General features: G+C 34.3%; 1 protein-coding gene and 1 long non-coding RNA gene across 2 annotated transcripts; both read left to right on the plus strand.

Moving 5' to 3' along the window:
• The first annotated feature begins 1282 nt into the window (after window positions 1–1282).
• Window positions 1283–2377, plus strand: LOC147519800 (uncharacterized). Its single transcript, XR_015214293.1, has 3 exons — window positions 1283–1559; window positions 1652–1835; window positions 1918–2377. It is a non-coding gene; the product is annotated as an uncharacterized LOC147519800 (long non-coding RNA).
• A 1754-nt stretch (window positions 2378–4131) lies between these two features.
• On the plus strand, window positions 4132–4488 carry LOC147519801 (uncharacterized). The gene has a single exon (XM_086594191.1). The coding sequence runs from the start codon at window positions 4132–4134 to the stop codon at window positions 4486–4488; it is 357 nt and encodes a 118-aa protein (XP_086450317.1).
• Window positions 4489–16394: the final 11906 nt, after the last annotated feature.

The raw sequence follows: 16394 nt of genomic DNA on the forward strand, positions 1-16394 counted from the left end.
CGAAGAAGGTTGACTCATATGCAACAATATGCTTAGAACTTGGGAAGCGATGGTTCCAGCGTTATCGATGCAACGTCAACTGCAGCCGCAAGTGCAAGCAATGACGGTAATGCTAAACCCCCTTCTACCAACTACTCCGTTGCAATTTCAATTCCATTATGTCTTGATAAAAGATTTATTCCATTTATACCGTGGTACTTACAAAATAAAATGTAACTTTGTTAAGTTCTAGGAATCCATGCTGATGAAATTCCTGACGAATATGATATCAATACCATCAATCCAGATCGGAATGACATTAATAACATTAGTGACAGTGACGGCGAGCCTTTTGTAGGTTATACATCTAAACTTATGGTTGCATTGATAATTACTCAATATTTTTTCCTTCACATATCGTGTATAACTTTATTTTTATTTGTATAAACAGATGTTGACCACGAATATGGAGACATGGTTACAACTAATTCATTAAGAAATGCTTATGCTGTAATAGATGTTGATGGAATTGGAGGCGACAACGCGTGTTTAAGAGAACCTTCTGTCGCTGTGCAAGGTTGACTTCACTACTTAAATTAAGAATATATATATAAGCCATTTACTTGCATTAAGTTACTTGGTTTATGTAATACGTATATTAACTATCGAAAGCATGTTGCCTCAGGTGGTGTTAAGAATAGTCGACAAACATGCTTTGTGACTAGAAGAAGGCGTAATCATAACTGCGCTCGAGGTTATGATGACTCTTCTACTGTAGCAACACATCGTTTGCCACCACCTTGGAATTGTTCTAAATGTCGAGCAAAATTATTCAATCTTGAACCACCCAGTTTATGTTGCTCGAATGGGACAATTAGTTTACCTCCTATGGTAGCGCTAACTGATTTGATTAATTTATAGGCATCTCAATCAACAATCGGCGTTGAATTTAGGAAAAACATACGTGCGTACAACCATGTTTTTTCCTTCACTTCTATGGGCGTTGACATTGATGATGCGCTCGCTGATGGTAGGGAAGGAATTTACACATATAAAGCTCGGGGTGCTACTTATCACCGTATTGGTGGCCTATTACCAAGTCCAGGACACAGACCCAGATTTCTACAAATGTATATATATGACACAGATCACGAACTTGATTATCGGATGGCTGAAAATGGAGTACTAGACCGACGGGTATTGGCTATCATCCATAACGTTTTAAAAGAGAATCCATACGTCCAAATTTTCCGATGATTAAATCGCAACGCGATTAGCATCACCAAATGTTCGTTATTAAAGATAACCCAACCGGAAATCATCAATATAGTATTCCTACGTCTTCTCAAGTAGCTGCGATTTTAGTTGGTAGTGAAGATCCAAGTAACCTTAATGAACGCGACATCATAGCCCAAAGGATTTCTGGTGAATTTGAAAATGTGCCAGACACTGCAGGCTATTATGATCCACTTCAGTATCCTCTTCTACTCCCTCATGGCAGTCCATGATGGAATTTACATATGTTTCGTTCCAATAGGGCCCGACTTACATGTCAACAATTTTATTGTTACTTGCTACAAGTAAGCCTCTTACTAACATTTTATAATATTATGTTATATATACATATTTTTTGACCCAATTAGATCCCACTAATTTCTAATTCCCTTATTAGATTCGCCCAGATGATCCTTCTCTTTTGCTCCGTAGTGGTCGTCTTCTACAACAATACATACTCGACAACTATGTTAAAATATCAACTTTAAGATTGAGGTGGATACGTGATCACCAACAAGAAATAAGGGCTGAACTTTATCAAGGATTGCAAGACTCTTTAAGTTCGGGGGAACTTCATTCAGGTACACTTTGAATTTAAAAACTTATTAAAATTTAGTCAAATGGAAAACCTTAATTAAATTCATTTTTTATTTTAAATTGAAGGCAATGTCGGTCGCAAAACAATTTTGCCTGCCACTTTTGTGGGCTGTCCCCGTGACATGCATCGTCGATATCATGATGCTATGACATTGGTTCAAAAGTACGGGAAACCAGATTTGTTTATCACAATGACATGCAATCCATCGTGGTCAGAGATCGAAGCTTAGTTGTTAGAAGGCCAGGTTCCAAATGATAGACCAGATTTGATAGTCAGGATTTTCCGTGCAAAGCTGGAAGAGTTGAAAAATGATCTGTTCGTTAAAGGAATCCTTGGAAAAGTGGCAGCACATGTTCATGTAGTCAAATTCCAAAAAAGAGGGTTGCCGCATGCACACATCCTTCTAATCCTTGATGAGGCTGACAAGTTAACTACTGCAGATGCTTACGATAAGATTGTTAGAGCAGAAATTCTAGATCCGGCTATTGAGGCAGAACTATATGAGATTGTTATTAAACACATGATGCATGGTCCGTGCGGTAATGTTAATCCTAATTGTGTCTACATGAGAGATCGAAAGTGTTCAAAAAATTTCCCAAAACAATTAATTTCAACAACTAATCAAGGCAGTTTTTCTTATGCTACATATATGAGGCGGGACAACAACGCTTTTGCTATTGTTAAGAATCATGGTCGGCATTATCGTGTAGATAATCGTTGGGTTGTTCCTTATAATCTATGGTTATTGAAAAAGTACAACTGCCATATCAATGTCGAAATATGCTTGAGTATTAAAAGCGTCAAGTATTTGTACAAATATATTTACAAGGGGTCATACCGAGTAGCGATGGAAGTTATGTCGACAAATAGAGATGAACAAGATGAAATAAAGCAGTTTGTAGATGGCCGTTGGATTTGCCCGCAAGAAGCCCTTTGGAGAATCTTTGAATTTCCACTAAGTCAAATATACCCGTCAGTATATTCTTTGCAAGTCCACATGGAAAATATGCATGAAATAACCTATCAAGGTAACCAGCTGATTGAGGATGTTTTGGCTGATGATAGGAACTCTCGCACGATGTTAACCGATTTTTTCCGTCTGAATAGCATGGACGTTGTTGCTAGACAATATCTTTATCATGAAATTCCTGAGCATTATGTGTGGGATAAGTCAACTAAGCATTGACAACCAAGAGCTGGCCAAAATCGTGTCATTGGAAGGCTATTTGCAGTTTCCCCTATGGAAGGTGAAAGATTTTACTTGAGGATGCTGGTGAACCATGTCAAAGGCCCAACATCATATGAATATTTGTGCACTGTTGGATCTAATTTATACCCTACATTCAAAGAAGCTGCTGAGGAATTGGGGCTGCTAGAAAGAGGCAGTGACGTTCGTCAATGTTTGCTTGAAGCATCCAGACTGCAAATGCCATGTTCTCTACGGCAATTATTTGTTACAATTCTGGTTTATTGTAATCCTATCGGAGTGCGTGATTTGTGGAATGAATTTAATAGCTGTATGGCTGAAGATTACGCGTTAGGGAGTTTTAACACAACCTATGTGACAAATCGTTTGCTAAGCGAGCTTAAGTTGTTGTTAGAACAATATGGACAGTCAATTTCAGATTATGATTTGCCCCAGATGCGTTTTGATCAGGTTGACCAAGATGATATATCAAGTTTGGTCACAGAAGAACTTTCTATTCCCGTTACTTCAGAAGATCTTTCTTCTATAAGTCAGCTTAACCTAGAACAAAAGATTGCTTTTGACCAGATTCTTAGTTCTGTTCAGCAGAAGAATGGTGGTCTATACTTTGTTGATGGCCCCGCGAACGGTTAAAACATACTTATATAAGTCAATTTTAGCAAGACTCGAGTAACGACAAATTGCTATTGCAACAGCTACCTCGGGAATTGCTGCTATCATGATGCCTGGAGGTCGTACAACACTCTAGGTTCAAAATCCCAATTCCAATTACATCCACTTCCACTTGCAAAATAAGCAATGCTGGCAATTTAGGCAGTTTGTTACGGCAGGCGAGTATACTGATATGGGATGAGGCTACGATGGCACATCGTTATGCGCTTTGAAGCGTTAGAGAAAACTTTAAGAGATATTACGCATGATTTTACCATTTGGAGGAAAGTTTTTGTAATGGGTGGAGATTTTCGTCGTGTTGCCGGTTGTTCCTCGTGGTACAAGGGAACAGACTATTGATGCATGCATAACAAGTTCTCCACTTTGGGAGCAAGTTCGTGTGTTACGTCTACAGGAAAATATGCGTGCTAAAAATGACCGAGCCTTTGCAGAGTTACTCATGGCCATCGGCGATGGGATTCAGCCAATTATTTGTGATGCTGACATCATTGAACTGCCCAAAGATATTGTCATTCCGTGGGAGAATGAGCATTCACGTCTTAAGCTTATAAATGAAATCTTTCCAGGATTAGATAGAAATGCTGGTAACAAAGATTACATGATTAGTAGGGCGATAGAAACTCCTAAGAATGATACTGTCCAACTATTGAATGATGAAATAATTGACCTATTTCCCGGTGAAGAAGTCACATATTACTCTTTTGATTCAGTTCAGAATGACTCTCGTGGTCTATACCAGCAGGAATACTTGAATTAAATCTGTCCGAGTGGTATACCTCCTCACAAATTGAAGCTAAAGTTGGGGGCTCCAATTATACTGACGAGAAATTTGAATCCTAAAAATGGCCTATGTAATGGAACAAGACTAATATGCAGAGGATTTGACACACATGTAATTGATGCAGAAATTGTCACTGGAAATTACAGGTGATCGAATTTCCTACCTGATTCCACGTGCCCCTCTCAGGATGCAAAGTTGCCATTCGAAATGACTAGGAAACAATTTCCTATTAAGCTAAGTTTTGCTCTGACAATAAACAAATCACAGGGTCAAACCATTCCAAATGTTGGGGTCTATTTGTCCGATCATGTTTTCTCGCACGGTCAGCTCTATGTTGCTTTATCAAGAGGAGTATCACAGACGACAACGAAAGTTTTAGTTAAAAAAGGGACAATCAAGGGTCTTCCTGGAACTTACACTCGAAATGTCGTCTACAACGACATCCTAGCTTCTTGCAGTGTTTAGTAACAAGTCGTTTTACTATTGTCAACTTAAATATTACTTTTTATACACATATATTAATTTCTGTATATTGTTTAATTTATATAGCGACCAAGTCTTATTATTATACAATATAAACCCAAAGAAGAACCATCCTTTACCAAACATCACTTTATTTTGCTTGTGTACGTAGAGCAGTCAAAAATCCAACAACCAAGTTTAACGATTTTACTCATTTTTCTGTACAGATTAAACATTTTTTTCCCTGCTCTAGATATGATTTGAAACTTTTATATTTACCACAACGCTTTTATCCTTGCAGTATATTTTGAAAATGATTCCGAAAAAATTAGGTTACTTTTCAGAACTTATCAACAATTGAAAATGGCCTAGAAGGATACTTTGTATGATTTATATGATGTTCTTCATGAGTGAGCAACTTAAACTAATTAACCAGCTACATTCTAAAAGGAGTTTGTAAAAACTTGCTTTCATAAGATATCTTGCTATTTTTTAACTTGGACAATTTCTTAACTTTTCAAGTTTAACTATCGGAGAGACATCATTCATAAACAAAGACGATCCTTAATAAATTAAATTAAACTGATTGAGGGATCAGGTTGTCAAAATGATTACCCAAACTGAAGCCTACGCAAGCAAATCAATGTCAGTATGTAAAATGTCAACAATTCTGATATATGCTCATCTTAGCCCAAACCAACTCCACCAGCCTATTATGCCACACAGTAATTGTGCGATAGTTAATTTTTTTTTAAAATATTAAATAGGTCGGTCACGTAGACACTGTGGAATTATATTTTTACTGCGCACCTTACTATTGCTTATGGGGCACACATTTGGGTTTCTTTCATACGTGTACAAATTTTGACATCGCCAAATGAGCATTGACTAATAGTTTACACGAGTTAGAAAAATACATAGATCCGTTATACATTTAATTGTTTTTTTTATTCAAGGTTACTTTTTTATTAAGACATTTAAGCTCCGCTTGACAGGTATACTAAATTAGACTTAAATTAAAAGAAAAAAATAATAATGTATATTGACTATATATTTGTTTTAAAAAAAGTACGGCTTTGGCGTTGTTAAAATACCAGTCGAGTATAGTATAGCTCTTACGTGGATGTTATTATTGTGAATGTGATTCAAATGTAGATTTATTTCGTACATGTTTACAGCTTAACATCACTAAATTAGAATTTACTAATAGTTAAAACTCCCTGAAAAGATACAAAGCTCCGTTAGTTATTAAATTTTCTTTAGTACCACTTAAAATTATTAGCTCGATAATTTGTCTGATCTTTACAGAATGACTAAATTAGACTTAAATTAAATAACTATAATAATGTACAATAGTTGAATTTTGACACCAGCTACAAAAAACTTACCATAAAAAGTCGCTACAACGTAAACAGACATGGTGTGCGTAACACATTAAATAATGTTATTTTATATTAAATGAAATTATTGTCGACCATATATATCATACACAATTGATACAAACCAACCCCGCTAAATCATGCCAAAAGACAATGAAAAGATTGTAGGGGAGAAAAAAAAAAGTAGAATAAACCAAATTGGTTGGGTATAGTGACAATGGGGTCACTCAACTTTTCCCTATACAGTTTTAGTACAGATGAGACCTAAATTTACATCAGCCCATATGTAGATGTCGACATCACATGAGAATAAAATTATTATTAAAAAAACATCATCAGTTGATAGCTAACCACCCCACTCAGCTATGATTAGAGTCATTGACTAGCAGGATAACGAAAAAATTAAAAATTAAAAATTAGTTGATTGCATCGTAAGAACACGCCCAAGCAGCTCTGAGCCACATATTCTTCTGACGGGTAGGAGTCAATTTTACATACATGAAGTAAATTTCTTAATTTTCCACTCGACAACAAAAAAATTGTTAAAAAGTTGCCACATTGTAAGGCATCATCCCTGTCAATTACACATTACATAATGCTTGCCTGTATCAAACAAAATTAGTGTCAATCAATTCTATCATGCACAAGTTACACAGCAGCTCCCCACTCATTCATGGTAACAACCAACAATAATAGTATAGATGAGCAAAAAACACTGAAAAAAACAAGTTGGTTTGTTTTTGTTTGATCCATATGATGTTCTTCATGACTGAGCAACTTAGACTAATTAACCAGCTACATTCTAAAAGGAGATTGTAAAAACTTTATTTCATAAGATATCTTGCTATTTTTTAACTTGGACAATTTCTCAACTTTTGAAGCTTAACTATCGGAGACACATCATCCATAAATATCACAGTCCTTAAGAAATTAAATTAAACTTATTGAAGGATCAGGTTGTCAAAATGATTACCCAAACTGAAGCCTACGCAAGCAAATCAATGTCAGTATGTAAAATATCAACAATTCTGATATATGCTCATCTTAGTCCAAACCAACTACCATTCTATGAGGCCACACAGTAATTGTGCTATAGGTAATTTTTTTGTTAAAATATTAAACCGGACGCTCACATAGACACTGTTGAATTATACTCTTTTACGCGCACCTTACTATTGCTTATGGGGCTCACATTTGGGTTCCTTTCGTACGTGTTCAAATTTTGACATCACCAAATGAGCATTGACTAATAGTTTACACGAGTTAGAAAAATACATAGATCCGTTATACATTTAATTGTTTTTTTTTTATTCAAGGTTACTTTTTTATTAAGACATTTAAGCTCCGCTTGATAGGTATACCAAATTAGACTTAAATTTTAAAAAAATAATAATAATGTATATTGACTATATATTTGTTTTAAAAATAGTACGACTTTGGCGTTGTTAAAATACCAGTCGAGTATAGTATAGCTCTTACGTGGATGTTATTATTGTTAATGTGATTCAAATGTAGATTTATTTCCTACATGTTCACAACTTAACATCACCAAATTAGAATTTACTAATAGTTAAAACGCCCTAAAAAGATACAAAGCTCCGTTAGTTATTAAATTTTTTTTAGTATCACTTAAAATTAGTAGCTCGATAATTAAATCCGACCTTTATAGATTGACTAAATTATACTTAAATTAAATAACTACAATAATGTGCAATAGTTGAATTTTGACACCAACTACAAAAAACTTACTATAAAAAGTCGCTACAACGTAAACAGACATCGGTGTGCGTAACACATTAAATAATGCTATTTTATATTAAATAAAATTATTGTCAACCATATATATCATACACAATTGATACAAACCAACCTCGCTAACTCATTCCAAAAGACAACGAAAAGATTGTAGGGGAGAAAAAAAAAATAGAATAAACCAAATTGGTTGGTTGTATAGTGACAGTGGCTTCACTCAACTCTTCCATACATAGTATTAGTACGGATGAGACCTAAATTTACATCAGCCCATATGTAGATGTCGACATCACATGAGAATAAATTTATTATTAAAAAAACATTATCAGTTGATAGCTAACCACCCCAATCAGCTATGATTAGAGTCATTGACTAGCGGGATAACGAAAAAATTAAAAATTAAAAATTAGTTGATTGCATCGTAAGAACAGGCCCAAGCAGCTCTGAGTCACATATTCTTCTGACGGGCAGGAGTCAATTTTACATACATGAAGTAAATTTCTTACTTTTCCACTCGACAACAAAAAAATTGTTAATAAGTTGCCACATTGTAAGGCATTATCCCTGTCAATAACACATTACATAATGCTTGCCTGTATCAAACAAAATTAGTGTCAATCAAATCTATCATGCACAAGTTACACAACAGCTCCCCCGTCATTCATGGTAACAACCAACAATAATAGTATAGATGAGCAAAAAAACATTGAAAAAAATAAATTGGTTAGTTGCATAGTAATCGTTGGATCGAACAGTACAGCTCGGGACAACACCTTATTAGAACGACATCGCCTTGAACTTGCATATCTACCACACTTACTTAAATCTTAACGTAAGTAGCTTGCTGATGGGGTGCACATTTGGGTTCCTTTCGTGCGTGTTCAACTTTTGTCATCGCCAAATGAGCATTGACTAATAGTTTACACGAGGTAGAAAAATGCATAGATCCGTTATACATTTAATTGTTTTCTTTATTTAAGATTAATTTTTTATTAAGACATTTGAGCTCCGCTTGACTGGTATACTAAATTAGACTTAAAGTAAGAAAAAATCAATAATGTATATTGACTATATATTTGTCTTAAAAATAGTACGGCTTTGGCGTAGTTGAAATACCAGTCGAGTCTAATATGGCTCTTACTTGGATGTTATTATTGTCAATGTGATTCAAATGTAGGTTTCTTTCGTATATGTTCACAATTTAACATCACCAAATTAGAATTGACTAATTGTTAAAACGCCCTGAAGAGATACAAATATCCGTTAGTTATTAAATTTTTTTTAGTGTCACTTAAAAATATTAGTTCGATAATTCGTCTGACCTTTACAGTTTGATTAAATTAGACTTAAATTAAATAACAACAGTAATGTACAATAGTTGAATTTTGATGACAACTACAAACAACTTACTATAAAAAATAGCTACAACGTAAACAGACATCAGTGTGCGTAACACATTAAATAATGTTATTTTATATCAAACGCAATTATTGTGGGCCATATAGACAACGAAAAGATTGTATGGGAGAAAAAAAAACTTTGCATAAACTAAATTGGTTGGTTGTATAGTGACAGTGGGATCATTCAACTCTTAGCCGCACACTGTTATTACGGACGACACCTAAATTTACATCAGCCCATATGTAGATGTTGACGTTACCTGAGAACAAATTTATTATTAAAAAAACATCATCAGTTGATAGCTAACCACCCCCACGAAGCTATGGTTAGAGTCTTTGACTAGGAGGATAACGAAAAAAATGAAAAAAAAAACTAGGTTTATTTCATCGTAAGCACTGGCCCAAGCAGCTTTGAGCCACATATTCTTATCACGGGCGGGAGTAAATTTTACGTACATGAAGTTAATGTCTTAATTTTCCAGTCACCATCAAAAGAATTGTTAAAAAGTTGCCACATTGTGGGACATCATCCCTGTCAATCATACATTACATAATGCTTGCCTGTATCAAACAAAATTAGTGTCAATCAAATCTATCATGCACAAGTTACACAACAACCCCCCACTCATTCATGGTAATAGCCAACAATAATAGTATAGATGAGAAAAAAAAAACTGGAAAAAACAAGTTGGTTGGTTGCATAGTAATGGTAGGATCAAACATTTCTGTACCACACATTCTTATCACCACCAGCCCTTAAATTTGCATATCTACAACACTTATTTAAAGCTTAACGTAAGTAGCCAACAGATTCATTATACAAAAAACATGTCCTTTGTCTTTTTAAGAATTAATAATCCTCTAAGTTGTATTACGTTGACATATAAACAATATTAACTTACTTTGTTGCTTCAGCAAACTTATATAATCTGTCAACCCTATCTTTAAAGTTCTTATCAGTTCATTAAAGTTATACCTTCTCTTAGAGGGAAAACCCGTCGAAACCACTTCAGAAAACTTATTCCCCAACCAACCATTATCAAATGGCATCCCAAGCATGTCAATTTCTTGCTAATCTCCATACAGGTACATACAAGTGGGAAGTTAAAGTTCGCGTAACAAGAATGTGGGAGTCAATTCACTGGAATAACAACGACGTTTTAAGCCGAGACTTTTTACTATTAGATGCCCAGGTAATCGATCACATTAGATTTAAGATAATTTTTTAAAGAAATAAATTTTTTTTTCTTTATCCATAGGGAACTCACGTACATGCAAAATTGGCATCGGAAAACTTTAAAGCCTTTGATAAATTTGCAAAAGGAAAAGTGATAGAAGAAGGCAAAATCTACCTCATTCAACGTTTAGATGTGATGTTAGCAACAACCTATCGTCCGGTAGTTCATCCATTTGTGATTCATTTTAAACCAGAAACATTAATAAAAGCAATTGATGAAGAAGTGACTGAAATTGCAAGACACAAGTTCAATTTCATTGACTTCAAAAACCTTCAAGAAAGGTCTAAACGAAAAACTCTTTTATTAGGTTATATATTACAGCTTTAAACTTAAATATTTTTTCTAATTTATATTTTCACATTAGATTAAACATTCTTTTCACAAGAGAAATTAAATGCCAGAAGTTCTAATGTTCCTTTGACGTCAACACGTAGATGTTATTGGTGTATTAAAAAAGTTGGCAAGCAAAAAGAAAAATCGATCAGAACAAATTTACAAGAGATCGTGATCATGGATAAGAAGTGAGTTAAACATTGATATCTTTAGTTAACAAATCAAATGTATTGTTGTAACTTAATGAATTCTTCCAAATTTTTAGTAGCACCGAAATAACAATTGCTTTGTGGGGTGATATCGGCAAATCAATTCCAGAAGACATTATTACAAAGCATAATGTGATCATTATAGCCACTTCGCTGAATGCAAAAGATTATCAAGGTAAATATACATTTATATTGTTGACAATTTATGCTGGTATCAAATATCAGCTAATATCAAATTTATTTTACACTTGGAATTCCATCCAATAAAAAGGTGTTTTACTACATTTTTTTGTAGGCAAAATTACACTTTCATCTTTTAGCGGAACAAAAATCTATATAAACCTGGAAATTGACGTTGTTACGAATACATGCACAGTGAATTATATATATATATATATATATATATATATATATATATATATATATATATATATATATATTCGTTAGAACTATACACTATATTCGTTAGAACTATTAATATATGTGTTACATTGGGTGCAATTTTTTTAACTTCAATTACTATGCATATTTATGCAAATGCAATTCATTTACGTTTTTTTTTCTATTCCCATTATGATATGCGCTTTTCTTTCTTGGGTACAAACTAGCTTCCGAGGTACATATATTTCCGTTGAAGTTGAGAGTCCCCCTGAAAATCTATCTAAAGAAGAACTACTTAGAAATAGAAGAGTTACCATAGCTAAATTAAAGGAGCTTGGAAGAGATGAATCACAAAACGGATCAAGCTATACTTGTGCTGCCATAATAGACAAGGTATACAATGTTATTTGGTTCTACAATTGCTGCAAACGTTGTAAGATAACTATCTCACAAAGTGACTCTGATAAACCCTCTTCCAAATGTAAAATGGAGACAGAAAAAAGGTGGGTGAAATTAAACTAACGTCTTTGAACTGTTTTCCCTTTAAGTATCCGACAACATCCTTCAACACATTCTTATTTCAAAGTTGGTATAAACTTCGAATGTGTGTGAATGATTTCTCCGATATCACCACTTTTGTCGCTTTCAACAAGCATGCTGAAACCTTGCTAATGAAGTCGGTTGAAGAGTTGGACATAATACAAAAGGCAAGTTAATTCACAATTTATTAATACATCTTTTGACTATAAGTTGAAACATGTCTTATACAAAATACAGCAAAATGGTCCTGATGCAACTTCCAAATAACTCCAAAAAATTGAAGGAAGATCTTTCATATTCCAAGTTAAAATCAATGGCTTCAGTGCTAAGGACACTTTTGAATCATTTACCATCGACAAAGTTTACCCTGAAGAAACTGACATAGATAGTCACGTTGTTGAGACGGTGAGGTTATGCTTTTATTTATTAATTATTTCTTTTCTTAAACAGTAATTGTTGTCAATACTTTAACCATGCTACATTTTTAACAAACATAGGGTTATAAGCTTGCAACTTCTGAAATGGTTCGAAAAGATGCTTCAGCTGACAAGGACAACTCTGAAATACAAGTAGCAAAAAAAAAAAAAAAATTGAAAAGCACATAATACTCGGTAAATAAACAACAAACACATTTGTGTGACATTATTTGAATATTCATTTCCTCTGTTTGTTACCAAGAAGATTTAACTTCATCTACTTTTTTTGGTATCCTTTGCAGCCCACACCCATGTATGAAGAGTCACCCGTGTTATGTCTTTATCTTTAATTCCTCACAACTCGCCTGTAAAATGGAGAACGAAATGCTACTACGCCTACCTCCATCCGCCGCTAGGTCCATCTAATAAATGCTACTGATTTTACTCTGTTCAAGTCATGTAGCTCGGCGTGTTATAATAATATTTATGTACATATGTTTATTTTTAACTTACTTTTTGCTGTGATCAACTCTAGCAACCTTTGTACATGAGCTTCCTATCAATAAAATATACTAATTTAAATATTATTAAACATATAGCTTATCTACATTATGCCTCCATCTGATCTTTTTTTTGTTCCAAATTCTTACTGCCAACCATACTCAAAGATTTCAAAATCTTCCTAAGTCTACGCATTTTAGAAAGCATAATTACCCAACTTATTCCATTATATTACAAGGAAATTCCGAATTTTAGATTTATTCAACACACCATCTGTAATTATGCCTTCCCCTTATCCTTTGCGTTCAACTACAGCCGTACAATTTCCTCCTTTAAACTACATATCGTTGTCTCCAACATGTCAATCTGTGCTTCACTTTGCAAGCGATTTCCATCGGACCATCAGAGATCAAACTCTTGGGCCTCTACCCGGACCTTTCGCATCATCGATTTTCTTCTAGCTCTTCAACACGTTGATGATACTTATTTAGAGCTCTCTCTATCTAAACTATATGACGATTTCTCTCGGCAAACCACCGTTGCAACCTTTCTTTGTGGTCCGCCCGCGGTTTCTTTCTTAACACTCCTCACAACATGGGTTCCAAAATCCAGCCATTCATCGATCGACCACTAAACTAATAAATCGACGTTTCAGACGCGTCTAAATTTTTCTTGATACCGACGTCGCACATCATCAAGCACAATTGAACCTATACAAAACATTTTACTTTATAAATCTAACAAGAAAGTCAATAAATTTAAAAAAAAAAAAATACAGAGGTCAATCCATTTTGAGCATTAGTAATTAGCCAACTAACATCATATCATTGTTCCCATCCCAAACAACCCCATCTATAAAACTAAGTGACCGACGCTTCTCGACTTCTATTTAGTTCCGGAACACTTGAAATGCTTAGACAATCCCGCCAAGAGCATGTACACGCTCAACGCGTGTTGAAGACTCTTCCATAGCTTTATGCTTCATATGCTCCTCGGCAAATTCACCCTTGCCTTTTTCATATGAGAAAAAAAAAAAATGCATCAAACCATTATATAGTTTTTTACATCTCTCTCTCTCTCTTTTGTCTCTTACTACTTTTTTTTAAACGTTTTTTCTACTGAGGGTTATTTCAAACGTCTTTTAAAAATCATATGTATACAAAGTCTTGCATAACTCTTGCACGAGACAATTACCATGACTAAGTTAAAATAGCCCAATATAGCATATTTAACAAAAAGTAATAAAAAAAATAACGCTTTAAACTATAGTTTTTGCCATACCTCTGCTCCTAGCCCATTACACCTCCTTCAACTCAACCCCCTTTCTCTCTTTCGATATTATGTTCACAAACAAGTACTCTTTAACAACTTATTTTTTCAGATATATCCTTCCATTACCTTGGCGTTAAAATCCGGGCCCATTATATTTTTTCCTTTGACCCTTCTTTGTTGGCTCCTCCTTACTCATCATTCTTGAAATAGTATTTCATCATATAAAATTTTACTTGGACTGCTTGCATAAAAAAAAAAAAAAAAAATATATATTAAAAAAAAAAAATTAAAACTATCACAAACTGTAAAAAGAACAAGAAGCGGAATTTATGTATGTCTAAGGAAACTTCGGACGTTTCTTAAAGAATCTATATTTTTTAAACTAAAAAAAAGACAAAGCAAACCATAATGTTTTAAATAAATTAAATAAAAATCTACAAATCAACTTTATATACTAAAACACCTATGATTGAGTTAAGTAGTTCGCCTTTACAAACCAAGTGACTCAATCCAATGAGTACAATAAACGAACTACAGTAACTTTGAATCTTGAATAAGGCCCAACTACTAAAACATTTAATGATATAAGGCCCACCTCTCTTATCTAAATTATCATCGACACATTTTCAAACCCGCATTCCAATGTTGTACGCCACATTTAAAACCCCTTTTAGAATGTCAATCTAGTTCGAGTAAGGATTTCGTTCCAACTTCTAAGACAAGAATTTAAATGATCACAACTGAAATCTACACCTTGGAGAACTAAGTGAGAAGGATTTGATAGATAGATTTTTTTTTTACACAAGTTATCTAAAATTTGTAAGTTTGTTTATAGTTAAATGAAAGAGATAGAAAGATAGGGAAGGATTAATCCTACTCATGCAAGGCCTAGCAACAAGTCTTTTAGAAACAGGTCACTACCATCTCAAATCCCTAACATAATATACCTATCTCTAAACATATCATGCTAGCATGTAGAATTGAAATGATATTTCATCTCTGAAATATCATTCCAACTCCTATTTCTACTTTACAACAATTGATCGGATATTTGTCGATCTCTGTCATTTTGGGACAGGATGAAAAATAGAACCCAAGTCTTTTAAGTAGTGATTTTGGAATCCTAAATTTGTAGCCTGATCCTCACATGAGCATCATTAACCCTCCCCTTGGGAGAGTTTTAGCTCATGATCATAGGATTTGATTAAAACTACAAGTAAGATAAGTAGAAAGAGATAGAAAGAAGAAAATGAATACAAAGCCCACTAATTACCTAAGAAAAACAAAAGTTTTTATTGAAGAACTAGAAGGTGTAGTCCTCCATTAACAAGTTACAAGCTTTTTTTTCTTAAACTAAAAACTAAAAACTAAAAGTAAAGACATGGAAGTAAATGAAAAGAAAAGTCAAGGAAGTAAAAGCTAGCTAACTCCCAAAATCAGCCCCCTTTACATAAGAGAGCCTTTTTCTCTTCTCCCACGTGAAACACTCTCATCTCATTTATTTTTCACTTATCCACAACTAACCCCCATTTGACACCTTTCATTTTTTTAGATAATCATCACCTAAATCTAACCAACTCATTAACTTCATGCAAGGTGTCAAATTTGCACCAATTATTTGCACTTTTGTCTTGACTTGCAAGATGACTCATCAAATCTTATGGGCCCGCCTAGTGGGTCCACGTGCAGTGTCCAGTGGCAGTCCGGTCTTTTGGCATTTTTACAACTTTCCGCCTATGCGTTGAGTTCGTCGCACTGATCGTCGGAGCAGCTCACTCATCGCATTCGGAGTCCTGGTTTAATAAATATGAGCTTCGGAAGTTTGACGCTTCTGTGCACGTAATCCCGTTTCTGACTGGATTCTATACTATTTGAGTCTTTGGGCTTTAGTCCGGATTTTTTGGGCTTCACATGGGCTTGATCGGAAGGCATGTGTATACTCCTATTATTAGTGCTTAAATCTTTGGCTTTATCATAATTTTTACATTAGTTGCTCCAA

Source organism: Coptis chinensis, chromosome 2 (assembly GCF_015680905.1).
Source record: "Coptis chinensis isolate HL-2020 chromosome 2, ASM1568090v1, whole genome shotgun sequence".
NCBI classification, from domain to species: Eukaryota; Viridiplantae; Streptophyta; class Magnoliopsida; order Ranunculales; family Ranunculaceae; genus Coptis; species Coptis chinensis.